At 42.3% G+C, this 27706-nt stretch overlaps 3 protein-coding genes across 5 annotated transcripts in view; 2 read left to right on the top strand and 1 right to left on the bottom strand.

Moving 5' to 3' along the window:
* Positions 1-36: 36 nt before the first annotated feature.
* On the bottom strand, positions 37-14294 carry sgpp2 (sphingosine-1-phosphate phosphatase 2). 2 transcript variants are annotated; one of them, XM_063494097.1, is made up of 6 exons: positions 14115-14294; positions 13416-13421; positions 12697-12847; positions 7481-7660; positions 3260-3349; positions 37-611 (listed from the first exon to the last, which is right to left on the bottom strand). In XM_063494097.1, the coding sequence occupies exons 1-6, from the start codon at positions 14219-14221 to the stop codon at positions 66-68; spliced, it is 1080 nt and encodes a 359-aa protein (XP_063350167.1). In that variant the 5' UTR covers positions 14222-14294; the 3' UTR covers positions 37-65. The 2 variants fall into 2 exon arrangements, with proteins under 2 accessions (XP_063350167.1, XP_063350166.1); XM_063494096.1 differs by lacking the exon at positions 13416-13421 and having other exon boundaries at positions 12697-12858; positions 14009-14294.
* A 2230-nt stretch (positions 14295-16524) lies between these two features.
* Positions 16525-19860, top strand: LOC134641660 (E3 ubiquitin-protein ligase rnf152-B). The gene has a single exon (XM_063494154.1). It carries the CDS (start codon positions 17031-17033, stop codon positions 17799-17801), a length of 771 nt encoding a protein of 256 aa, XP_063350224.1. The 5' UTR covers positions 16525-17030; the 3' UTR covers positions 17802-19860.
* Positions 19861-24791: 4931 nt separating this feature from the next.
* The window catches only part of pax3b (paired box 3b), a 28606-nt gene continuing 25691 nt past the window's right edge, over positions 24792-27706 (top strand). For both annotated transcript variants that reach the window (XM_063492796.1, XM_063492797.1), the window contains exons 1-4: positions 24792-24993; positions 25457-25692; positions 25852-25981; positions 26374-26517. In XM_063492796.1, coding sequence (XP_063348866.1) covers positions 24909-24993; positions 25457-25692; positions 25852-25981; positions 26374-26517 — 595 coding nt within the window. In that variant the 5' untranslated portion in view covers positions 24792-24908. The remainder of the gene's footprint in view (positions 24994-25456; positions 25693-25851; positions 25982-26373; positions 26518-27706) is intronic.

Consider the following 27706-nt stretch of genomic DNA (forward strand, 5'->3'; position numbering starts at 1 on the left):
TCATTTTAAGAACATTGAGATAAATATGAGGTTCAGTTTTGTTCAGATCATATTGATCAGTCAGGTCATAACAGTCCCAAAAAAAGGAAAATTCTGTTGGCCAGTATAGAATTAACCAGCCCAACAGATGCATATGTGGCAAACTTAGAAGGCACTTCAATCTCTTTCCTCCTCCTGGCATTGTTGTCACTTTTTGGTACTTTGTACCATGAATACAACACGTGCAGGCTCACCGTTTTCGCTATCTGCCGAGTTGCCAGCAGTATTACAGCCCCCACCAAGAAGCGGCCAGTGCCTAACGCCAGTGCGCTCGCTGTCAGCGTGGGCAAAGGTACAGGCAACATCCCCTCAGGCTCAAACGTCTGCCCCAGCTGCTGATTCACCCAGTACCCCGCTGAGGCCCCGGCACACGTTCCCAGAATGGTGGTCGTATCCGCCCGTGTGGTGCTGTAATGGTCCAGCTCTGGGTATATGTAGCAGAGGAAGTAGAACAGTACCAGCACTACAATGGGGGAGATGGGGCTGTTGAGCTGGAAGTGGTCCATTGTTTCCCAGTAGGGATAGGTGCCCCCTAACAGCACGGCAGAGATCAAGATCCCACAGATAACATCCTGGAGGCGGAAAAAGAAGAATCACTTATAAACCAAATTCCTAAAAAAATGGGATGCTGCAATGCATCTCCATATGTCATCTACCCGCATTTTATTCACAAAAGACCATAGGAAACATATCAAATGTTTGAACTGTGACATTTCACTATTTCAAGAAAATACTAGCTCATGTTGAATTTGATAGCAGCAACATGTTTCTGAAAAATTGGGGATAAAATGAAACAGCTGTAGGAACATTTTGCAACTAATTAGGTTACTTGGAAACTGCTCAGTAACACGATTGGTTATAAGAAGAGCGGCTTAGAGAGACAGAGTTTCACCAATCTGCAGAAAACTGTACAAATTTCAGAATACTGTTCATCAGACTTTAAATATCTCATCATTTACAGTTCATAAAATCATCAAAAGATTCTGGAGAAATCTCTGTGTGCAAGGGACAAGGTGGAAAATCAATATTGGCTGCCTGTTTTCATCAGGTATGCATCATCCTCACACAGCACTGCACTAAAAACAGTCAAGATTCTGTCATAAAAATCAATGCATGCGCTCTGGAACACAAGTCTTCTCTGGACGAAAACATTATTTAAAATAGACTGAGGCAAAGAGGAAAACTGCTCTGTGGTCAGAGAAATTGAAATGTGATATTCTTTTTTGGAAAACACAGGATCATCTGGCTCGTTATCAGCACTCAGTTAAAAAGCTCTGATCGGATGGATGTGCATTACTGCCTACAGAAGTGGCAGCTTGCATGTCTGGAAAGGCACCATCAGTCTTCAAAGGTAAATGCAGGTTTTAGAGCAGCGCATCCTCCCATCCAGACAATGGTTTTTCAGGAAGGGTCTTGCATATTTCAGCAAGACAATGATAAATCATATGGTGCATCTATTATAACAGCATGGCTTTGTTTTAGAGTGTGTGTGCATAATTGACTTGCCTGTAACATTTGGCATCAATCCATATGAAATGAGAAATGCAACCCAGGACTGTTGCGCAGCTAGAATGCACTATGCAAACACAGTCCCTGCCCTAACTTGAAATGTCTTGGTGCCATTAAATTCAAAGTGAACCACTATTTTTCACATTTTCCTCAGTTTAAACATTTGAAATGCTTTTTGCGTTCTATTGTGAAGGAAATATGAGTTCATGAGGTCTGTAAATCATTGCATGTTTGTATTTACATTTTACACAGTGTTCCACCAATTTTTTTTTTAAGTTGTGGCGTTGTACAACGAATGCATCAGGAATAAAATAGAAAGGTACAGGTATTTTTTATCTTGACAAAACTCAGATAAGAAGACTTATCACCTTTGTGTCTACTCTGAAAATATGAGCCCATTGTTAGCGCTCAGTTAGCTCTCCCGATGTGTTTCAAACAGGAACACAATAGGACTTAACAATGTACCACTACAGGCCGGTTTTGGTCATTTTGGATAAAAATCTGTTTATGTTGATTTACTGTAGCCATTCACGTGCACTACAGTGATACAATATAACAATATTTACTTTGAATTTATGCAGAAAAATGACAGGAAAATCCAAACTTTAGTGAACACAGACTTTTACCAACACTAAAATCAACATGTCTGACAGCTTTAAAGGAGTCCAGGTCTCAGTCTGAGAAAAGCTCCTGTATAACAACTCGTCTGTCTGAGGTGGAGAAAAATACACACTGTAATACACCAGTTCTTCCTGATCTGACCTGGTAATTAATAATAGACTTTAATATCAAATGAAGGCACCTTTTGTCCTCTCATGTGTGTTAATATTTGTTGAATCCTGTGATTTGTTCTGCTATGGGCTATGAGTCTCATTCATAACCTCTCATTCAAGACTTTATGTACACTTCTTACAACCTAAGCAAGTAAACCTCTGTTTGTGTCCTCTGTGATATTTCAGAGGACAGAATTGTGGAGACAGGTCTGACTCAGAGTAAATCTGACTGTGTGCACACCGATGCTTTTTCATTAAGGAATGTCTGGAATGAGATGTGTTTGGGCAGAAAGTGAAAGTGTGTGCTATACCCTGCAAAGAGTTGCAAAGGAATTATTAAAGATTTATGGATTGCAGGCATAGGTTAGATCATATAAAACCTGACCAGGCGTATATATTATTTATGATTTACAAGGTGCATTTATGAGGAGGTATGGTGTTGTAACAGTGGACGATGGGTAGTTTAACCTTTTTGTACTCCACTGTAAATAAAGATCAAATTTTACTATGGTGCTGTGCACAAATCTGAATAGTGTGGCCTCTGTGTGACTGACCAGCGTGACATACGCCACTTGAAACCATGAAAGACGTCAACTACCATTCAGTCTCAGCATGACTGGATATTAGAGTCAGATGTTTTGGGAATTTTCTCGCAAGCAAGAAAGCAGATGAGCATATTTCCCGTAATCCCACATTTTAAATGGCTATGGTCTTAATAAACGTGATAAAAAAATAACTGCATGAGTCATAAGTGCTGATGCTTCCCATTTAAAAGAAGGCAGCATGAAGTGCCTGCTGAATATTGAGTCTTGGATCAAAGCCTCAGCCAGACAACTTAAGCAGACACAATGAATAATGAATCCCGTGTTGAGCTTTAATGTTTTATACTGTAGTATGTGTGCATGTGTGTGTGTGCGCGAGTTGAGAGAATAGCTCACCAAAACCGAGTGCATGCCAGTGTAGAGGCGGCTCAGAGACACCAAGGTCGGCAGCGTCACTGCGATGGTCAGGCCCACCTCGAACTGGAACTGAGGCACAAAAATACCCACGTTATCAGCAGACATCACAGCGACCGTAGAGCAAAAAGCACTCCCTGATTACATGATAAAAGATTAAATCCATCAGCAGGATGAGGCATGTCTACAATTCTTCCTTGTGCAGTCATCTTTCAAGGAAAAAACCCAAGAATTGTTTTTATTTGGTGCTTTTTTTCTTTCCACTTTGCCATCAAATCATCCATTCATCAATGCTCCTCATTTGGGCGTTTAGCTCGTCTCTGCCAGTTATATAGCCTGCCTAGTTGATGTACTGCCTGTCGCTGCTCCTTTATTCCTCTACAGCAGGGATGTCAAACTCATTTTACATTGTGGGCCACATACAGCTCACTTTAATCTTCAGTGGGCTGGATGGGCGAAGCTTCCCTGTCTGTCAATGAAAAGAAGTTGTTACTGCACAATTAATTCTTGAGATATTTTAATACAAGAAAAAGAAGTGCAATTGCAACAGCACTTCTCACTTTTTACACACGATAACGAAATCCTGGTGTAGAAAACGAAGGCCTCTCAGCATGACTGTTTGAGCTTAAAATTACTTTGGTGTAGTGTAAATAGGCATGGAGGAGGTCTTTATCAGTAGAAAAAGCTGTGGCACTTATGAGAGTACAGTTTAAAGTCCAAAATCTCCATCCTTCTTCAAAGCCGTCCAGTGGGCCAAATTGGAGTCTTTGCCAGGCCGATTCTGACCCCCAGGCCTTATGTTTGACAACCCTGCTCTACTGTCTCTCCATCTTTTACCTATAGTGGCAGGTTTTGTTTCCTTCATCCATTTCAATAACAGTGAGAAGAGAGGCCTCCCTCCTCTCCTGAGCCCCCTCTTATCCTGCCCTCTGCCTTTTTTCCTGTGTCTGTTCCTGTCCTCTGCAGCTGGAAGCCTATTCACTGCTAGTTCATGAAGAGAGTTTTTTTTATGAATGGCCACAAAGGATGTCAGAGAAAGGAGGGGGGAAAGAGTCACTCTGTGATTGACTGTCGTGACCTCTGACCTGCTTGGGGAGAAGTTGCCCCAAGGCCTTGTGGCTATTCAGTGGCCTCTGCAACAGCCTGCTACTCATCTATAGTGATACATGCTCTTTTCTTTCAGGGCATTCCTTGAGGAATTTCGGGACACGTTTAAGGGCTCTACTGTACATGCATGTCCCTGGGGTGCTGATCTGATTTCTCTGACCCTGAGAACAGCCACTGCAACAAAGTGTGACACAGAGCTAGCCTAAACGATCCAACCGCAAATCAGTCTGACAGCTCCGGAGACTGTAAACCACTAAACTGAAGGGTTTAGCATTCATTCAGCTCCTCAGTCAAACACACTGCGTGACTAAGACAGTCTATGATTGAGCCCCTGATTGTTTTATTGACTCGACAGAGGAGTGGGAAAGATAAAGAGAGGAAGACTCAGGAGGAGGAGGGAGGTGGAGACGTGGACTGACAGTCATTGACTCAGCGGAGTCCATCAGAAGACCAAACAGCAGCTCGACGGGTGTGGCTGATGGTGACTGATGGTGACTGCTGGCCCCGCCCTTCCCCACCCATTGTCCAACAGCTCAGGCACGACTCTGTGATGGACAGCTGGGCCACTCCCTTCATCCCAAACCGCCATCCTCAGGATCCCAGTGACGACACTTGGATCTGAGAGAAAACGATCATTTAGCTGGGATAACTCAACACCCAATCTTACTGCGGTCCATAAAATCCAATGGCAGTTTAATAGCACATCTAATTAGAAACCTAGTGTCTGAATTACAGTTCAACATCCACTTAGCCAACACTTCCCAGCTCTAATAGCAGATGAAATACATCATCTGTGGTAGGCAATGGTAATGAACCATGACTATTCAGTTTCAGTAATATTATCTCAGTAGCAAATCAAGAAACAGTTTGTAGAACCACATGGAAAATGTCTGATTGATGTTATATCCTGATCATCTTATTGTGTTAGCCCTGGGATGCCCTGTCAGGCGCGTAGCCTGTGACCCCAAGCTTGATAAACATTTAAGAAAAGAGATAAATGTTAGAGCCTGAAGTTATTTAAGTTGGTATTTGTCAGGCTTTTCAGCATTGCAGAGTAAGTGCTGTAAATGCTGTTTCATTTTCCTCTTTCTCATAAGTCCACATGTACAAGGCCTTGAATAATCAGGCCACACAGACCTCATAGTCCTGTATCACTCCATTAGAACACTTCGCGCTTAGACTGCAGGTTTATTTGTGGTGCCCAGGATATTTAAAAGTAGAACGGGAGGCAAAGCCTTCAGCTTTTCGGCTCCACTTCTGTGGAACCAGCTCCCAGTTTGCATTCTAGAGACAGACAAGCTCTTTTCTTTTAAGATTCGGCTTAAAGATGTCCTTTTTAATAAAGCATATATTTAGAGCTGGATCAGGTGACCCTGAATCCTCCCTTAATTATACTGCAATACGCCTAGGTTGCTGGGGGCTTACCATGATCCACTGAGTGTTTCTTCTTCACTCACCTTTTTCCCTTTCTACGTGTTTACACATCACTTGGTATCAATTGCCACATCATTCTTAATCTTTAGTTATTATTAATCTCTGGCTCTCTTCCACATCGTGTGTTTTATCCTGTCTCCCTCCCCTCAACCCCACCTGTCACAGATGGCCGCCCCTCCCATCGTTCGGCTGGTAGTTTCTTCCCATTAAAAGAAAGGTTTTTTTTCTTTCCACTGTTGCCAAATGCTTGCTTAATCCTCTGATTGTTTGGGTCTTATCTGTATCTTATAATATAAAGCACTTGAGGCAACTGTTGTTATAATTGTGTGGTATATAAATAAAATTGAATTGAACTGAAATAGAAGAAATATTTAGAAAAAGTCCAAATCATGTCAGCCATGAAGCTGATTATGATTTGTTTATATTCCTAATGTTAAGCCACACTGAGCTTAATGCTGACATTATTATGCTAACAGTTTGAATATTCAGAGTTTATAAATATGTCCACCTGACATTTTTACAGTGGAATTTTTTTTTAAAAAAATGGCAATTTAATGTCAGTTATTACTGATCCTAAATGACCTATCTACAGCTCTCACTGAAGCCAAATTATAAAAACAGGCAAGTTCTGAAATTTGACTTTACGGCTCAATGTTGTGTGGAACAGGTTCACCATCATAGTGGTAGATACGCCTTGGTTAAATTAAACCAGTGATGGAAATATCGAAGTTTAAGTTACAGTTTATCACAGACATACACTGTATTGGCTAAAGTCTTATCTCTGAATTCAGGTGTTTAGTCTCACTGACACATTTGTGAAAAAAATGGGTCGTTCTAAAGAGCTCACTGAATTCAAGCATGAACTGTAATAGGATACCAGCATTAAAACAAGTCAGTTTGTGAAATTTCTGCTCTCCTAGATATTCCTCAATCAACTGCTAGCAGGATAACTGCAACTTCAGAGCTCCAAACCTCCTCTGCTGTTAATACCAGCACAAAAACTGTGTGCTGGGAGCTTCATGGCATGGATATCTATGACCGAGCAGCTCCTGTAGGTGTAATGTGTAGTAGTTCAATCCTTTTGTCTAAATAGTGTAATTTTAGGCAGCAAATTTTATGGCAATCCATCCAGCAGATTTTGATACATTCCCCTTAAAGCTGCAGTGTCATGGAAACCCAACAAATTGTATGTGACGTACTTCAGTTTTATACAGACAGACATTGTAATGAAGTTCCAAATGGACATGGCTGAAGTGTAATGTGCACTGACTGTAGTGACTTTGGGGTCTGACAAGTGAAGCTAAACTGGCTTTCTTGCAAGGAGGGTACAACTGGTGTGGTTGCAAAATGAAGACCTGTTGTATACAAGTCTATATAAAAACATGGCTTAATTGCAGGTTTGAACACTTATTGAACAGAACATGACATTATTTTGTAATTATGCTCCCCATAATGCTTATAGTGTGATAACGAGGGTGAAATTTACTGGTTGATAGCTTTTTCCTTACTGTTGCTGTGACTCATTTTGGATGTAAGCCAGCTTCATTTGCTGGTGGAAATTCTGGAATGATGTTGAAAACTCCGGAAAGTGAATCTGAGCCAGTTTGGAACAGATATCATTAAGCTTGCTTGCTGTGTTTCATGTTTCTCCTGAATGCTCACCTGTATTCTGGAGGTGGCGCTTAGTAAAAGTGTGAAGGAGATGGCAGTTGCTGCCATAGCGTGGGTGGAGGGCAGTCCGTATTCTGCGTCTACACGCGTCTCCAGCTTGACAACAGGGGGAGAGAAAGGGCGAGGCAGCTTCAGGAGGTCCTTCATCACCTGGCCGACGTACATCACTAACTGCAAACGATAGAAAAGCACAGCTTTAGTAGTGCATTATGGTACCGTGTTGTTAGCTTCAAATGGTATATATCTGCCATCCCTTCCACTATGGTGTATTATTACAATAAAGCAATAAGAAATGCTGCAGAAGTGTACTAAAGTATGCTGGCCACAAAAGCAGAAATTAGATGATAAAATAACGCAAAGAGGAAGCAAGGATCCCACTTTAAAGCTAATCACACAATCTCATAAATAAGTAATCATCGTCCCCACTCAAAAAAGAAAAACTGCCCAAGAGCAGAGACTCACACTTGTATAAAGTGCAGATGCTGCAGTAGTATGGTAACAAAATCTACTACAAGGAACTGAAGAAAGTAGAGTTTGCTGATGCAGCGTCTCCAGCTGGTATGGTGAGACAGAGGGGTTCTGACACAATGACACAGTCGGCGCGAGGTGTGCACGCGTGCTGGGGGGGGGGGGGTGTACCAATGTGTGTGTCCTGCCAAATGTGCTGCCTATTCTTTTTCATGAGATCCCCAGTGGCCCTCGATGGGGCAGCCTGCTCCAGCTCCGGGTTTATTTAAAGCTCTGCCTTGTATATTTAATGAATGGCTGTCTTAGCAAGAAGCAGGGAGGCTAGTTCATGGAGAGGGAGATAGGATACTAATGTGTGTGTTTAAGGGAGAGAATAGAGAGGTTGTTATTACCGTCTCCACTGACACTGTAATCAGGAAACGCTTGTTACCATGGCAAATGATATAAGAGCACATCTTCTGACCCGCTGTTAGTGCAGCAACTATTTAGAGAAACAGATGCAGATAGACATTGAGAAAAATGATAGGACCAACTGTGTGAGGACACTGAACATCCGTCTCAATCTTAAACAATATAAATTAATATGCTGGATGAGGCTGAAGTCAGAGCTCGGACTGATAAAACCTCTTCTTGAGGGTTGCTGTGTTCATAGGTGGGATAGAAAGAGTCTTTCCTAGAGAGATAGCCCATCATTGTCTGGTTCATCATTGCTACACAGACTAGAATTAACACATGCACACTTTAACCGAGAGTTAGATGAGATGATTGATACTGTCATTTCTGTCTTATATATATATATATATATATATATATATATATATATATATATATATATATATATATATATATTTTTTTTTTTTTTTTTTTTTTAAATCATAGTGTTAAGTTTGACTTAGCGAAAAGTATTGAATAAAGAACAAACCTATTAGGCCTCTGTCGCACAGGCCTAGAGGCCAGTTTGGGACCCCTCTGGGAACATCCAGTCTTATTCTGCAACCAGTTGCGCAGTGGTTGCTGGGGGCTGTTGCTAGGTAAAATTGGTTGCAAAGATAGTGCTGGTCACTTAAACATTATAGCAGTCACCCATAGTCAATGTGTCTGCAAACACTCACTAACTAACTTTGAGTGGCAGTGAAACTTGGGAAAGGCAAATGGAAACCAGAAATGAAGAAAGTCCGCCTTCAAGGTACACATTGTACTTAACTGCCAAACCAACCAGTTCCTAGAAATTGGGACTGGGGAATTAGGTAAGTGTGTACTGACATCACAAATCAAGTGATTAATAGAGACCTTTTCTCCTAGACTTTTATATAAACCCCTTAAAGGCCAGAAGAAAGAATGCAGATTTAAGGCACTTCTGCAATGGAGAATTGCATTGGATATGGACAGTATCTCTCACTGTGAGCTCTGGTGGTAAACCAGAGCTCACAAACCTCTTTGTTTTCCTCATCCAAAACTACACTGTCCCTTCTCTCCCTATCCTCTGGTCATGACTGAATATGAAGTGTGTTATTGCAATATTTGCGTCTACACTGACTGTACCCACACAAACTGAGACAGACAGAATAATTGGCTCCAGGAGGTGAACAATAAACTGAGGTCAGACAATGGCAAACCCGACCCCTTTCGTACGTCACATCTGTGTATTCAAGCAATAATCCATACTAGTGTGCACCCCCACCGTCTGCCTTCACACAATGGATCTGCATACCAGTTCAAGTGCTTGCATGATATGATACCCCCCCACCACCCTCTGAACTCACCATCCACACAAACATCACATTCAGCTGCCTCCAGTGAAGCTGTCACCCCAGTGTCTCATTGTAACGGTCACATCAAACGGGCTGACCCAGGGACAGTCTGGCCACATTAGGGGAAGAGTTAAAGATAGCTCACACATGCTCTGAGTGATCCTGTGAATAAGTATATTGATCGAGGCCAGAGCAGCTTTGGACTTTGATCTGTCAACATGTAGATGAGACTCTGTGCAAGCGTGCGTCCATATGTATGTGTCGCTGTGAGTACTGGTTTAGACATCTTTGTGAGGACAGAAAATTGGCATGTCACTAGACTTGTGGGGACCAACAGTCACTTATGGGGACAAAATACCCATCCCCACAAGTTTAAAGGCATTTTTGAGGCTCAAAATGTGGTTTAGTGTCATTGTTACAATTAGGCTATGGTTAGATTTAGCCTAAGGGTTTGGGTTAGGCATTCATTTTTGATTGTTAGGGTTAGTGTAAGCGGCTAGGAGAAGCATTATGTCAGTTAGATATCCTCACTAAGATATGAAAATGAGTGTGTGTGTGTGTGTGTGTGTGTGTGTGTGTGTGTGTGTGTGTGTGTGTGTGTGTGTGTGTATGTGTGTGTATGTGTGGAGGAGATTGGCTGTCCCACAGGCTACTGTTTATAAGTCAAAAACACAAGAATGTTAGTTCATGGTGACATGCTAAGCGGGCTTAGCTTAGCTTAGCTTAGCTCAAAACTGGGTGGCTAGCTCATATATTTTTCTAATATATGACCTCCAAGGTGCTGTAAAATACATGTGTCATCAGAATTATTGTGATAAATCATGGTAGGACCCTAACCCTGTTAATGAATGTACACAACAAAGTGAAGTATCAGTGAATATAACCACCGATATCACAGCTTCAAGAGGTTCTATCATGGATTTCCTTAAAACTGAGCTTATACACCAACATAATGTTCAGATAACATGTAGAATCATTAAAACACTGTGCGGTGCCTTTTTCCTATAATAATAACTTTTTGGATAATTTTATGTTTGAATTTACATTATTATTTTGTCTTTTTAAAGTGTACCTATCATTCTTTATTTTATTTTCTCTCATAGTGGCTGCCACTATTAAACATGACCAAAGTTTCAAAGGTCAGTGTATGTACAGATAATCTCTCTGATCCAGCTCTGACTGCTCGGAGTCTGACAGTTTTTATATAGTGTTGGCTCTACATGATGTCATATAAAATGGTCATCACAAACAAAGTCCCCACCCACCTATTACTTAGATCACTTTGCTCCTCTAGTAGAGTCCAGGAAAAAAAAACCCCATTCTGTTCAGATTGAACATCACATGATTCCTTTTACAATAAAGCCTTGAAAAGTTTAACTTTCCTGACTTCACGACTCCTTAACTACAAATAATAGGGGCTGGGTTTGTACAATGGGCATTCTGGGAGTCACGTTCCTCCGTAATATGGCTGTGGAGCCAATATGCCAGGTCCCCACAGCATGGTTTCTGCAATTTACTGCAATAGCTTTAATAAGGAAGTGGAAACTGTTATTCTTCTGGGCACAGTTTTAAGCAGTTCTTTTAACTTTTATGATTTAGAGTACGATCCTCCGGTGCTCCTTTGTAAGTTTCTACAGAATTGTCTTTGCTGAGTGGGCCTTTACTTTTCCATTTGAGAATAATCTTATTTGTATCAAATGGTTTGTTCTAACATTTTGTTAGAAGTGGCTTTTTCTGGGAATAAAATTACTTTTTATCACTATGTAGGAACATCATATTAGAACACCTCATGTGGTTAAAAAAACAAAAACTATGCAATTGTGCGGATGTAAACCTGAAAGTTTTGATATTCTAAACAGCACATGTGATTTGCATAACGCTATGTTACAATGACACCTGTGTAATTCATGACCATATGGTGAGGCACAGTAACTGTTTTCTAAGTCAACCAAAGTCATTGTTTAAGTAAAGCCAAGAGCGAGCAGTGAAGGACACAAGGGTGCATGTGGCATCCGTGCTGCCGGCGCGAAGATTTGCTGTTTATGTGCACGACAGAAGAGAGGACGGGGGGTGCAAAGCCCTCCATGAACCTCAGATAACTCCACCGACACAATGGCGGGGCGCTGTGAGAAGTTAGAGGTGCGGGCTGACACGCCCCGAGGGCTGACAGACCAAATGGCAGGTCCAGAGAGAGAGAACGCTCAAATGCACCGACGAGGCCAATAAAACACTCTGCTGGTAGAGCAGGGGGAGGAGAGCACACAGTAACGCTGGTAATGTCTAACTAGAGGGAGGGCAATGAGTGTGTTTAGCAAGTGAGATGGGGACTGCGAGTGTGTGTGTGTGTGTGTGTAGCTGTTTATGCGTGTGTTTGAAAGTTCACACAGGGGCATGGTGCAGCCAGGATTCCAGAAGAATGATATGCAATCCACCCCGCCCCCAAAAAACACGGAGTTCAGATACAGGGCATCCACCCAGCATTCGGGGCAGGGACACAAAGGGCATGAAAACACACTGCCCATCACACACACTGCAAAGAGTGAGGCCGTCTGTGTGTGTCTACATCTAGACTCCTTCTGGGGTTTGACATGTTTTCAGGGTCATCATGCGCTCGATTCTGCCAGAATACACGTCTGAAGGGGAGCTCCTAACAGTACTTTCCCACTGATGTGTCCTCATGTGTGGCCTTTCACCATGTCAGGGGTCCTGGTCAGGCTGGCCCCTGTGCCCCCCCACCCCAAGGCCTGGGGATATATGCACATGATGGTGTCAGAGACAGGTCACTGGAAGGGGGGGGGGAGGGGGGGGGGGCAAGGATGAAAGGAGGTTGAAAGGTGAAGAGAAGAAGGCAGAGAAGCATAGAGAAGAGATGTGGCATTGTGAAGGAAAAAGACATCAGACTGGAGGCTTGTGCACGCTAATGCAGTCTGACTGACATATACACACACACTCACACACAAAGACACACTCTCTCCAGCTGTGACTTACGGCCCACGTGTTGAGAAGGCGGCGGCACAGGAAAGGGTCCACGCTCCAATGTATGTTGGGCAGACAGGTGATGTAGAAGATTTCATGCCCGAGGCTGGCCGACAGCAGGAAGAGGAAGTGCAACGGCCAGTTCCTCACCTCGTAACGAGGCCTACCGCAGTCCTGCACATAAAATGCAAACATCATGGAACAAGCTGCCTACAGATAACGCCTGGCTGTCTGTCAGATCAGATCAGACCAGACCAGACACACTTTTTGTTTGTGGCATATCACTTTTCTTTTAAGCTTCCTTATTTAAAAAGCAGGCAGTTTGAAACCTATAGGATTCCTTTACTCAAGCATGACTATCATGAAACCAGTGGATTCACAGAGACACCTAAATTGCAGTTTTAATCTCATGGGTCCAACATCTCCCATAATGCAACTGCTTAGCCCAGGGGTGGGCAATCTCAGTCCACGAGGGCCGGTGTCCCTGCAGGTTTTAGATGTGTCCTCGAACCAACACAGCTGATTTAAATGGCTAAATTAGCTCCTCAACATGTCCTGAAGTTCTCCAGAGGCCTGGTAACGAACTAATCATGTGATTCAGGTGTGTTGACCCAAGGTGAGATCTAAAACCTGCAGGGACACCGGCCCTCGTGGACTGAGATTGCCCACCCCTGGCTTAGCCTCTCCTATTAAACCTCACATTGTCTAGTAAATCCCCACTGCTTTCAAACCCGGCACTTCCACTTTGTTACTCACACTTTATGTTATAAACATTTCCAAGACACACTTACAACATCACTGTGGCATAATGGGGGAAAATTAACCTGGCAAAGGTCCTCCAGAGTCACAGAGGACATCACAGCCTTTTCTGTCGGTATATAAGTCTCATAGAAGGAGATATACTGCAGTTACTGAGGCTTCCTAGCCTTTAAAAACATCCATATCGCTTTGTGCTGATCCGTTTATCAAGAAATCTTTCATACTTAAGTCAGAATGTAACCTGACTACATCTTCACTCAGTGACATTACTTAGAAAAACAACAAGGCCACTGTTACATGTTAGTGTGTGACCCAACTTGTTATAGTGCACATGGCGATCTGCTGGCTGCCAGAAGCAGCCAGTCAAACGGGAAAAGCCAGACAGCTTGTTTTGCATAATCTCAAATAAATCTAATGAACCCGAAAGTGAATTCTCAGAGATTCGACACCAACTGTGCTTTATCCTACTGAATTTAATGCCACACAGCAGGACTTAAATAAATAAATAAATAAAAATGAACACTTTCACCCCGGTGCTTTGATTGAACTAAAGGAGAAACCTTACACGTGAAGCGTATCCATTCTCCTTGTATTTATAGTTGGAATTGCTGTCCTGGTGGTCCAGTCTGTCCCTCACCAGCTGCCCACGTGGTCTCTCGGGCTTGAGATGCGCGCTTTCGACGAGGAAGAGTCCGCATCGCCGCTGGAACCGGGCCACGAGCTCTGAATCGTGGAGGTAAGTCAGGAGCTCCATGCAGCGCGACAGGTGAACCGACATACACACTCACACAAAGACGCACACACACACACGCACAAACTAAGGAGAGGAAGTAGGTGATGAGGATGTTCCGGACAGGACGAGTAGTGGAAAGTGATATGAGCCCAAGCAGGGGCGCATCCCAGGGGGCAGGGTGTAGAAGGGCGGACAGGTGCGGCTCGCCGTGCGTCACAGGTGTGCGAAGCGAGGCGGGGCTAACTACATAAGGGGGCTGACCCGGTAGTCTTTAGTTGCTCACCAGTAGCTAAAAGTTAGTACGACCTTTATACCGGGCTGGTTCAGGTGTTATCATCAAGTATTTATAGCAAGCACGAGGAAGATTTATGGCATGTCCATGATAGCAGGGCTTTTGACGGGGCTGTATCTTCATGTTGCTGACAACCGCACAACAGAAGTTCAGTGGTCCAAGGCTGCGCTCATAGAAGGTTTTAAGTTAAATCAGCATGTCAGGGGGATTATTACTGAGTTATTACTAAGGAGTGTCTGAAGAGTCAAACTGTGTGGCTTTTTGCAGTAAACCGCCATAACTGTGAGCATTTGTCTCAAAACACAAATTTCCCTTTTCCAATAATTGGTTTATTTCGTAGATATCAGATTCAGTGATGTGCTTCTCCCACAGGCTCAGACCACACGCATGCTCTAAGAGGTTTAACAGGCTTTTCTGAAACTTTATGTTTTCTTGTAATGACTTGTCTTTTCTCCCGAGCTTAAAATACAGGCAGGATTTACCCCAATAAGACTTCAGTCTATAGTATTCAATTTATTTCAAATTTTTCTGGTCTTTTAAGCTTAAGATTTCCTTTATGTTTTTCATTGAGCTAAATTATTGTAAAGTTGTGTTTGATTTCAATGCTTTGTTTTTTTTTGTGTCATGTGTCAGGTCACTAAGTGGAAACCTTTGCCAGGGTCACATTTCTCCATCATATTCTGCAGGCTATAGGTATTTTCTTAATAATAACTATTTGTTTTTCTATCAATAATTAATTGATCATTGATTTAAAATAATAATAAACATTATTCCACGAAGCCCAAGTGCACATGTTCAATTCAACCTCAAAAAATGCTTATTACTTAAATCAACATTTTATGGTCATGAGGTGGTTATCCACAAAATTAATCTGCCTGTGATTTTCACCACAGCAGAGACTTAACTGTACAGTTTAAATATAGCAGTGAGCTTTGATTGGGAATAGCTCTGACGTGGATACAGGTCAGTTGTGACCATTCTGTAGACATTATCATGTTCACTTTCATATGTGCAAAATCTAAACTCATTGTTGGTGCTCATTTTCTCATATCATTGAATAACCAAACAGTAAACTAACTTACCCGTGGTTACTTGGGACCTAATACAAAAATCGGTTATACAATTCTGTTAGAGTGCAAAGTAAATTGTGATTACAAACAGAATGCAGTGATTCAGACATCATTTAACCTCTTCAGATGGAAAGGGTACAATGAAAACTGACATGTTCAAATATTTGCCCATTTTAAATATGATAACACAGTGCTTATTACTGTGTTGCATCACCTCTTCTTTGTGCTTGTGCTGACATCACTGATATTGCAGGTTTTTGGGAACTCAGGAGGTCAGTTGCCGTAGTTTTGGAATAAAAATATTTCCATCTTACTCGATCATATAATAGGAGGTTGGCTTCTTAACAGTCCGAGGGTGTTCTTTGCTGTGTTTTTCACTGCTTATTGTTCCGACTCTTTTCAGTTGATCTGGGCAGCAGTTAATCCACATAAGATTCTAGAGAGGGGCCGTCACTGGCCTGACGCTGCATGTTGAGAACCCTGGCCTTAGGTCAAACCAAATGTGTGTCTCAGATGATTTCAATTCCGCTCATTCTTTAAAATACCTCTCCAAAGGGTTCTCATTTGAGAGCTCATGTTCATACTTTAGAGTTTAATTTGATAACCCAACGGCTAATTAGATTTGCCCTAAATGTTCAGATGTTATGCTTCAGCTTTAGTCCCTCACTTCCTCTGGAGGCAGGTATGAAGTTTGAAAAGACTATGACCATGATTGTTGTCTGTCCTCCATCTACAGCCTACACCAGCTATGTATTTTTCAGACTACAGGTGTAAATGATTCTGAAGAGCCTCCTCCTTGGTTCACGTGAAACTTGTTGATGGTCACTGTGACACACAGACAGAACACTGTCACTGTCTGACAGAACACCGTGTGAGTTTTGATGTTTTGTGTTACAGGAAACAGAGACTGACGCCCCCAGTTGACCAAATAAGCGCATCCTATTGTGAGCCAGGGTCTACGTAATTCCCAGCCAGCATGGCTGTCATCATAGGCAGCCTGCTGCACGACCACAGCGGGAACAGCAACAGCAGCTCTCTAACAGGACTCTAAGACGCAGAGTCCTCTCTCTCTCTCTCTCTCTCTCTCTCTGTTTTGTGGGATGCTCGGACTCTCTGGATGGATGAGCCCCCCTCCTCACCCCCCCCCCACCTTCCCACCGGAGTCACCACCATTACATCATCTATTCCCAGACAGGCGAACACGAAACGAGGGCTTCTTTTGAAATATTTTACCGGGATCCCGAACTGAGTCCGGGCGGCTCCACATGAAAAGGACGCAGAGGGAGGATTATTAAAAAAAGAAAAAAGAAAAAAGAAAAGAAAAGAACCAAGAACAACAATAAAAAAAGAAAACACACGAGCGGTGATGTCTGCACACGGATGATGGCGTTTCAATGAAAGGGGAGAGGAGAGGAGGGGGCAGAGGAGGAGAGACGTGCACCGTCATCAGCATCTGTCCGCCAGCTCCCTTTGTGTTCACCGGAGAATGTGAATGGCGAAAGATGACATGGCAGAGGTAGATCTGGCATCGAGTGGAGCGGAACCCCCCGGCGAGGCCTCCTCGGCGTTTCCCTACGAGGAGTACGAGTGCAAAATCTGCTACAATTATTTCGACCTTGACCGCCGGGCTCCTAAGATCCTAGAGTGCCTGCACACGTTTTGCGAGGAGTGCCTGAACACGCTTCACCTTCGGGAGGAGCGGCCATGGCGCATCAGCTGCCCCGTCTGTCGCCACCGGACCCCGGTTCCGGATTATCGGATACAGAACCTCCCCAACAACACGAAGGTGACGGAGGATTTCCCGCTCTACATCGACTCGGACCCCCTGCCTCAGGACGCTTTGCCGCCGTACCCTCCCCCGCTGCACCCGGCTCTGGTCGCCCTCCGCCGGGAGGAGGCGTCGGGGGCGTCCAGCGCCAGTCAGGCGACCCCGTCCACCACCGTGTCCGCGGCCACAACCCTCTCCCAGGACTCGGTGCGCTACGACAGCTGTCAGAGCTGCAAGAGGGTGGCGCTGACCACCGGCTGCGTGTGCGTGATCTTCTCCTTCCTCTCCATGCTGGTGCTGCTGTTCATGGGCCTGATCTTTGTGCACAGCCACAGCATTCCTCCCTCGCCGGCGGGACCCATTTGCCTATCGGTAGCCAGCATCTTAGCCATGTTCTCGGTGGTCGTCACATGGCTCATCTGCTGGCTCAAATACAGACCGGACCATGAGACAGGCCGCTCATCCGCCACCAGTAACTCCCGGAGAAACGCCTGATAGGCTGCCGCCTCTGACTTTCGATGGAGATGTTGCAGGCTGCTGTGGGTGTGTGGGTGGTGATGTACATAGTACTGGCAACTCCTGCTCCCTTTACTTTTCTAGGAATAAATCTTGCCCAAAATGGCCTTTTATGAGTATAGCAAACACCCGAAGGCCTTCATGTTGTTGGAGCAATAGGCCGACATGATCCTTGATATGTTGTTTTTTCTTCCCTTAAGTTATGCACTTGAATTTGCAGTCTGGGTATCTCCATGAGTGAACTCCAAGTCTTAGACCCTCTGCCTGGGCCTAAGTCTGTATTTGGTTTGTATATGGCTGAATGTTGAAGTGCTTATTTCCAAGGTTTGACACCCTCACCACCTTACCCTGCTGAATAATATGCATATCCCACTATGCCAATCACTGTATGATAACTGTCCACGATCGTTCACTCATATCTCAACAAAGCACTATTGTATTGTACTGATATTTGCTGATATCTCATCTCAGTTATGAAATTAACTGAGTTTCCATGCTGGTTCTTATGAAGGGTTGCTTGTATATGTTTGCGTGGAGAGCCTCTAAGATGCCAATGCAGGTACAGTAGAAGATGCATCCACAATCTAACCTTGTAAATAGTCGACAGGTGCAGAGGTGTGGGAGTGATCAGCCTTTCTTGAGGACACTTCATGAACCTTGTGCTTTAACCTCGCCCTGCAGGGTACCACTGCAGGAAAACTGCAAAGCTTGTGATTTTGAACCTGTGTTTTGCTACATTTGTGCATGTTTGGCTACTGAAAGGTCAAGGCTTTTTTTTAATAGGTTTATTTTATTTTTTTTCTTTTTAATTGGAAGAGACGGTGCGTCTTCTGACTCGTGTGCCTCACCTTGTTGCTGAATGAAGCAAAACGTCACTGTTATAATAATGGAAATCTTGCACGGGCCTCCTGCTGCAGACAGCACCCAGCTGTGGGTGCTGGAAGGGATTTCCCCCTCCCGTCACATCAATGAGAAACAGGGTTTCCAATGTTTAGCATACTTGCTCATGAAAAATGTGTGGTTTTGAAGAAGGAAGCAACCTGCCCTCGTTTGCTAAATGATCCAGGCTCCACTCCCAGCTGCTTCCAAACCCGCCCGTTTTCTTCCTTCAAAGCCATGTGTGAAAAGCCAGTGATACATCTTTAAAACTATAAAGGAAAACTCCTAAAAGGATACATTTGGTGTCATTCTGGCTCCTGAGACATCCTGTGAGTCATAATTACCTCTGGATACTTAAAGATCCCCGTGAGCTGTGTGTGGCTGGGATTAGGAAGAGGCATTCAAGATAGAAAAACAGTACAATATGGTCTGAGAGGGTTTGTGCTATTCCGGTGCCTGGAGTAAACTAAAGCATAATATAATTTAGATGATGTAATTTATAGCTCTGAAAGGCATTGTGGGTCTGCATGTAATGTACTAGGATGAAAGAGGCTGAAGCTCACAGGCTTTATCATGAGTCAGTGGTAAAGCCTGTGAATGTTGCTGTTGCTATAATCTAACCGGTTATTTATTAGGGGTGCAGTGTGAGACCTTTACACTGCCAAATGTGCTCCACGACACATGCGAATTTGAATAATGTGATATCTTCTAACTCCGTGACAGCATTTAATATAGAATTTGAATTCAATCTGGACACCAAAGTGTTTTTTTCCTTTCTTTTTTAAAAAACATATAAGCACTTCTGGCCCTTGGTATCCCTACCTCACTGCAGGGGGAAAGAGCAAAGCAATTTAACCTGACTATTAAACAAACCCCCCCTCCTCCCCTTCTCAATCTGATGTCGCTTTCAATCGTCCTGCTTGACCTTTTCCCAACTTGTATTTGATGCACTTTCACCCTCTTATTTGACACAAGTAAAGGGGTTTACCTTTGACAGATGTACGCACATTGTATTTACTTCAGAGGACCTAGAAAAACGTTTTTCTTTTTTTTTTCTGAGATTCTGTGGTTGTTGTTGAAGTACCAAATGTATTTGCACAGAGAAATGTTCTTTATGTGCTGTTTTACATACATAAACACATTTCAGTAATAAAGGAAACATGAGTATCTGCTCCATTTTTCATTTTCCTCACTAGGCTGAAGACAATGGTCTCTTCTTCTCGCTTACATAATGAGTGGTCATGCACTGAATGCTGTATGATCCAACTTGACACATTTAGCTCCCTGCTGTGCGTCAAACATGCCCCCTGCTGGACAAAGGATGCTACACGCAATAAAGAAAAAAAAGAGTACAAATTCCATCCCTTAGTGTCAACATGGTTGCACTTCTCATGTAGGTCTAGTTATGCAAACGTTCAGCGGCTAAACGCTGATTAAAAGTAAATACATTTTTGAAGTATGAGTTGGATGCTGATGTGCGCGTTAATATCACAGCCTGAGATTTGTCATGCGTGTTTACCTACTCATACAAGGCTTCCTTTTAGTTCACATAAATTAAGCCATTGAGCATCAAGATTTTTTCCCTTATAACATAAACCCAGCAGAACAGATTAAAAATAAAAACAACAACAGTGTTGACTGTTCACCGTCTAATTGCTGGTTACGATTCAGCTCGTGCATTCTTCCGATCACGTGTTAACCAGAAGTTCCATACCCCATAAACTGATGTTCTTACACAGCGGATTTCTTCGAGGAATACGCACCTCTTTTATTATCATTAGAGCAGCATGTAAACGAGCCCCGGTTCACCAGTTTGAGTGTGCACCGGCCCCCCAAGTGCAGTTACAGAGATTTCTGGTAAATAGTTTGAGGCACATTTACAAACATTTACAAACGACATGTTCTTTTAGCAATGCTAACCTTACGAAATTTAATCTTTGCATGTATGTCGCTTTACATCGTTTGTTTTTATTTATCTTTAGTTTAATAATTACAAGTTTCCACCCATTGCCCTACAGTATAATATACATATATAATGCAGCTTAGCACGCCCAGTTTACTAGTTTTATTAGCTTAAAATAAAGACCAGCTTACATGTTCTTTGTTTCCATTAGTCATTGTAGACAAAACATCATTTTGGCAGAGCACAGTGACATCCTATGTTTCTTCATTTAGTTCTCATTGAACAATAAAATATAGAATAGGATGCTATCAAACACTAATCGAAAATTAAAGTGTCTGGCAACAGCAAGGTAAATGCAGAAAAACTGGACTACAATTTCTAACACTAAAACAAATAAAATAAATTCTCTCTCTCTCTCTCTCTCTCTCTCTCTCTCTATATATATATATATATATATATATATGGGTTTGCATGGGTCTTATATATATATAAAACCCATGCAGTCGAGTAGAAGTAAAGATAAATACAGATACACAATTAAACAATTAAACCATAGCTACATCGTAAATGGTATGGTTCCATAAAACATTGAAGCAACAACTTTTAAATAACAAAAAAGCAGCAAATTATACAATAAGGGTTTATTGTATAAAGCCTTATTGTATAATTATACACTTTCTTGTGTGTGTGTGTGTTGCTCTTAAAAGTGATGGATACAGAGATGGACGAATAAATTTAAAAATAAAACTACAGTAAACAGAAAAACTAAAACAAAACGTCAGCTGAATCAAAGACGGTAGGCAACTTTAGTGAAACATGAGTGAGAAATGTTAGTGTAAGAAGTAAAAGAGTGGTCTATAAAGTTATTAGGCAATATCTCAACAACGGAGAAAATGTTGCTTTATATTTTAATGAATTATGTTGCCATTAAAATATACAGGCTATAGTGGTAAAAATATGTCAGCAAAAGAAACAATCACACAGTTTAACTTAAAAAGTGGTCCACAACTTTAGCCTACTAAAAATAGCCGGCCTAATAAACTTGAAGAAATAAAAGGACCCTACAGTCAACATGTAACAAGGCCAAATATAAAATATTACTATTTATGGTGTGTGTTAATGTATTGTCACTATTGATGTTTTAATTTATTTTGAACAACTTTCATACAGTTGTGTGTGGTTTGTGTAAAGCACCGAGCTTCGTGAAGTTGAACTTTCTTTCACCTGAAACACTCAATCCTATCTCAAATCAAATAATTAGCCCGCTCCTCTAATACACTGATGGAAAGTGTCCTGATTGATGTGACAAATATACGTGTTTGTGAATGCCGTCCACGCATGATGCAAGTAATTTATTTCTCATCGGGAAAGATTTCTGACTTTGAATCTCATCCCCCGGTAATGGATTGGACACGGAGATTCGATGTCGCTTTAAAAGAAAAGGGTCGAGGTATGCATCATGCCTCACTTTCTGTTTTCCATTTGCCCCTCTATGGCTTTTTTTTTAAATTCTATAATATCCAATTTCAACGGGATCTATCCCAAATCGTCACATCCGTCATCGAAAAGAGTGATGGTTCAAACTTTAGAAGAAACGAAAACACAACGCAGTTTAACTCCCAGCTTCTTCTACACTTTATTGTACTACTCAGATGGGGTAAAACATTCATTTGCATATTAACACTGTTCATTTGGATTTCCCTACAACCTGAAAAATCCCTGACCTTACTACTCATGTTTAATTTGGCTTGAATGGCTGACGTAAAGCTCTGCCACAGCGTAGAAATGAAATCACTCTTTACGCGTTTTCGGTGGAAAATAAACAGTTTTCTCCTCTCTTTGAAGCCGCCTTATGAAAACCTGCAGGATTCATTGGCTGATGATAATAAGCTTCAGCCCGCAGATAATGACACCCTCATTAGCAGGTGAAAGACCCCCGTTAGTCCTGCTTATTTTAAAGCCAGCTTCGTTTTTGACAGTAAGGACAACATTTGAAGCCCCCCCCCCCCCCCCCTTTTTTTTTAAATGCGAGTGTTAATTGAAACCTACTAAGCCTGTGGGGTATCTCTTCCCTGCGTACATGAAGGTGAATGACAGTGACCCCCTCTGTCGAAGCCCCTATTGCTCAGTGGAAAGCCCATAGGTGAGTGGACTGAGACGTTAAAGAGATGATCAGGTGCTGCGGGGCTTTTCAGTTTTAGTTTTGCGCGAGTCACACGAAGATTTCAGGACTTTCGGTCCAGGCTTTAAACAGTGTACATCTTCACCTGGCGTATTCATCGATGTAGGCCCACCACTCATATTTTATGATACAAATGTTTTTTGTATGATCACAGCAAAGCCCACAAGAAAATGTGGGCTTTGATTTGGTCCAAAATCAAGGATGTAATAGTATTAATGAGAAATGCATCAGTGCCACTAAAAAGTCAGTGAATTTTAACCGCAAACTGCATTTATGATATTTTCCAAAGTCAAATATTGATAAGTTCCGCTGATGCACCAGACCGAATATCCACTTTGATTGTCACTTAGGTGATGATGGCATCGACTTTCTTCACCTAGACAGTGAAGGAAAGCGAACCTTCGCTCACAATTGAGTCTCTGCCTTCAGTGACTGATCACAGGCTAAAGGATGCTATGGCCCACGACACCCTGAAAAAGGAGAAAGGATGCTGAATATTTACAGAGTCAACTCGTCTCCCCCCATCGTCTTTACTGAGTGGTGGACAATATTGGACAATAACCTTTGGGGGGGGGGGGGGGGGGGGGGGTATACGGCTCTAAAGTGCCTCAGAGCTAGACTAGCTTTACGGCCGCCCTGGCGTCGTATCCTGCTGTGGCGCACGTCCCCCTTCAGACTGTTCTCTGCTGGTCGGTGCTGCAGTCTGAAAACCACAGTAAATTCCTAGAGGTGCACACTTTTTTAGCACCATTTGAGTCATATGTGAGGGCATGGGGTGGGAACAAATTGGAGGTCATGAGCCATAACGTGCGTAAAACACACTGGAGACGATATTACGCACAGTTGTCTTGTAGCTTTGCTTTTTATAACTGGTGCTCAAAGTTCTGAAAACGCTGAACTCATATGTTTTGCGTCAGACTGAAGCTTTTTCTGAAGCAAAATTCACCATAAAATGTAGTCAAAAACAGAGATGACAGAAAAATGTGTGTCTGGACAGACCCAGTATATAGACCCTGTTATTTATCATTAAAACTGGGCCGAGAAAATAAAAATAAATAATAATTATTATGTTTTTGGTGCCAAACCAGTTAAATCACAAGAATCTTTCTACAATGCAACACATCAGGCCGTCAGGAATTTGTGGAGTAATCGTTAGGACGCAAATGTTTCACAAGAAAAACTTACACATATCTGAGATTCAACGGGATAAGCTGCAGTGGAGGGCCTTATGATTTTAGTGCAATCCTAAATATAGTCTTGCAGTTTTTAGTCTGCATATCATATGCAGTTTTTAGTCTGCATATCAAGTCTTTATTATAAATTTTTGGCATTAAAATAGTGTTTGGATAACTTTTACTTGACAAGGCAAAAAAATTAATAGACGCGCTTTTTTCAGGACGACTGTGTAGTTCTGTGAAAAATAGTTCTGTGACCTTCTAATTTTAACAAAATAATTATTCCTCGTCAGTCATCTTTTGTTGCCTCACTTTTCACTCAGCAGTTCACTCAACACACGAGAGGATCTGGAGATGTTTCTGCCGTAGCTTTGGATTTGGTGAATTGAAGCCCTGTCCTGTCCGGTCCGAGTGGAATTGTGACAGTCTGTGATAGGACGAAAGTTTTCAGTCTCAGCCAATCCGCGCGCCTCGCTGCCTACTGAGTGCAGACGCTCTACCAATCAAAGCCGGGAGCGCTGACTAGCGGAGACAGAAGAGCTCCGCTACTTTTGACGGGCTGCTCTCACTTTGAACCGGTGTCAACAAACAACAACAACATATTTCTCCGGGCTACACCGCCTTAGCACCCGCGTTTCTCAGAAAACCTCAATACCGGCGATTAAAACCAACAGAATGAGAAACATACTCTTTTAACGACCCCCAAATCACGCTCTGCCTTTTTTTCCTCGTCAAATTTGCCTCCTCAGAGACTCGTGGCTGTCCCGGGACGGTGCTTGGCTTTAGCACGAGCACGGCTAACTTTTCTCCGAAGCTACACAGGATAATTTTCGGGTGAAATTCTCACAGTCGACGGGGAAACCTTTGTAACAACGTCCTCCTGCCGCTCGGTCGGTACTAGAGCAGCTGGAGGAGGAGGTTCCTGCAGTCGTTGGGGTGTCGGTGGTATGACTGCGTTGGCGGGGTCAATACCCAGGATGATGCGACCCTCGCTGACCCAGAACTATCCCCGCAGCGGCTTCCCTCTGGAAGGTAAAAGGACGCTTTAGTGGCTTAAGATTTTCTGCGTTTGAGAGCTAGTTAGCAAAAAGGCACTATTGTTTTTATACAGTCATGTCCCAAAGCTCAGCTCCAAGACTAACTTTGTTAGGTCACAGTGACAGGAATTAGAGGTTATATACCTATAAAATAGCCCTACATCTCAATTGACAGATATTTAACATTTTATTAGGTTTTATTAATTATTTTTAACACTGTTTTCAAATTTTTGTACTTTTTTGTTCAAATTTATCCTTTAAAAAACTTTGGGCCATTTTAATTTTCACTTCCGATAACATAATCAGCTCTGTTCTTTGTCAAGTGGAGCATTTGTCGCCTCCCTTTTTTGCTGATTATAGCCTATATAATTAATGCTATATTATATATTATTTTGCGTCTTTGCTAAACTTGCCCTCTCCGTGGTGACCAGTTCTCGTAATATTTTGATTCAATCCAGTGTCTACACCGCTGGGTCAAGGCCGAGTCAACCAGCTCGGAGGGGTTTTCATAAATGGCAGACCTTTGCCCAACCACATCCGCCATAAGATCGTGGAGATGGCCCACCATGGAATCAGGCCGTGTGTCATCTCCCGACAGCTCCGTGTCTCCCACGGCTGCGTGTCCAAAATCCTGTGCCGGTACCAGGAGACCGGCTCCATCAGACCCGGGGCCATCGGAGGGAGCAAACCCAAGGTAGGGACCGGAGTCTCTTTGATCCAAATTCATGTAAAGGTGTTTGACGTCGATTCATTTTAGTAACCTGTTGATTTTTAGTGATAATAGAGTCATGTGCCTTGTGCCCCAAGGGCCACAACAAGTGAATAAACACAGCGAACTTTCTGACCTTTGAAGCAGGGGACATCGCCAGACGTAGAGAGGAGAATAGAAGAATACAAGCGGGAAAACCCGGGTATGTTTAGCTGGGAGATTCGGGATAAATTACTGAAGGATGGGATTTGTGACCGCAACAACGTTCCGTCAGGTAAAAAATAAAAAAAAAAGTCAGAAAAGAACAGAGTGTGCCTACTAGCTACACTTTATTTTTTTTAAATTTAACTTTATTATTATCCGTTGTTTTTATTTGTATTTTTTCCCAGTATTTAATTACTAAATCTACATCCTGATAAAAATATTTTGAATTTGGAAAATAAAACAATAAATAAACTGCAACTTTTCTACTTTTTAAGATTTCTGACAAACCAATTTATTTCAGATTGTTGTTTTTGATACTTTAACTGTTAGTTGTTCATTTATTCCACTTCTTAAAACAATTCATGTAATACATTAATTTTACATTCAGACTTAAAAATATTTACTTTAATTATTTATTTATTTTTACTAACTACTTTCCTTTATCTTAACGTACTTTCACAGTGAGCGCCATCAGTCGCATAATGCGGAGTAAGTTTGGGGGAAAAGGCGACGAAGAAGAGGATGAAGATGAAATTGAGAAGAAAGAGTTGGAGGACAACGAGCGGAGGGCCAAACACAGCATTGAAGGCATCTTAGGAGACAGATGTGAGTGAACTCTCCCAGCTGTTGTTGTTTTTGTTCTTGCGAAAGAAAATAAGTGAAACGACTTATCTTTTTTCATATCAGTGAGTTTGATTAGAAACATTGGAGCTCAGCAAAATCCCGTTTGATCAGATATGGTCTCAGTTTGCTGCAGTCATTTCAAGATGGGAAGTTGCCTATCAGTGTAGTGAAAGTGGAAACACCCGCCTATATTCTGTCTTGTTGTAATTAAAGGGGGCATACGCTATCATGATCAGCACAACAGCCTCCACACCTCCAACCTGTTGAGCTGAGTGTAAAAAAACATTGCTTCATTTGGTGGTGCACTGGCCTTGTCTGTGAAGCTGCTGCGTGCTGTAAAGTTGCTGTGTGTGTGGGTGGAGAAAGTGTGTGTGTGGAGCTTTGTTAGGAATTCTTTATCGACCATATCTCTTCGCTAATGCTTTTCCCATGAGGCCATACCGTAAATCAAACAGCAGGTGATGGCTCTGTGCGGGAAAAAAGTAAGAATGTGTGTGTGTGTGTGTGTGTGTGTGTGTGTGTGTGTGTGTGTGTGTGTGTGTGTGTGTGTGTGTGTGGTTTAAAAGCAATGTGGGGCTCAATAGCCGTGTTACAGTAACTGCATATTATTATGCACATATTTCAAAAACTCCTGTGTACTTGTGGAGCGTCATAAATCCACGCAGCACTTGTACGAGCAGTGTCTTCATGCATTATAGAAACATAATTGGCGTTATGCAATAGTTTGATCTTTTTTTTAATAATGTAACAAATCGATTTTTACTGGTGCTGCAAAATACTGTCGACTATAAAAATTAAATAAATAAAGAAGAAAAGTAAGCACCTGTTGGAAAAGTTTCACAATCTGCGGAGAAATCCGAGTTTTATGAAAATAATTAATATGACATAGATAGTTTTTTTTTTAAAATTGGAAGTTCATTACTTTTATTACCTTTTTTTAATTTTTTTTTTTAAGTAGTTGTTAAGTGAATGAAACATGGCATATTCCCCTGCCTGCAGTCGCACTCAGACAGAAGCCTAATTGGAGATTAGTGACGTTTGAGGTTTGGGGTATCATTACTTCATAGCTGCATAAGGTCCAGTTAACTACCTCATTTGCAATGTCATCACTTTACCTTTAAGCTGCGTCATTAGAGTGGAAATTCGTTTTATTTGGTACCTTCCCAACTAT

Source organism: Pelmatolapia mariae, linkage group LG14, assembly GCF_036321145.2.
Source record: "Pelmatolapia mariae isolate MD_Pm_ZW linkage group LG14, Pm_UMD_F_2, whole genome shotgun sequence".
Taxonomy (NCBI): Eukaryota; Metazoa; Chordata; class Actinopteri; order Cichliformes; family Cichlidae; genus Pelmatolapia; species Pelmatolapia mariae.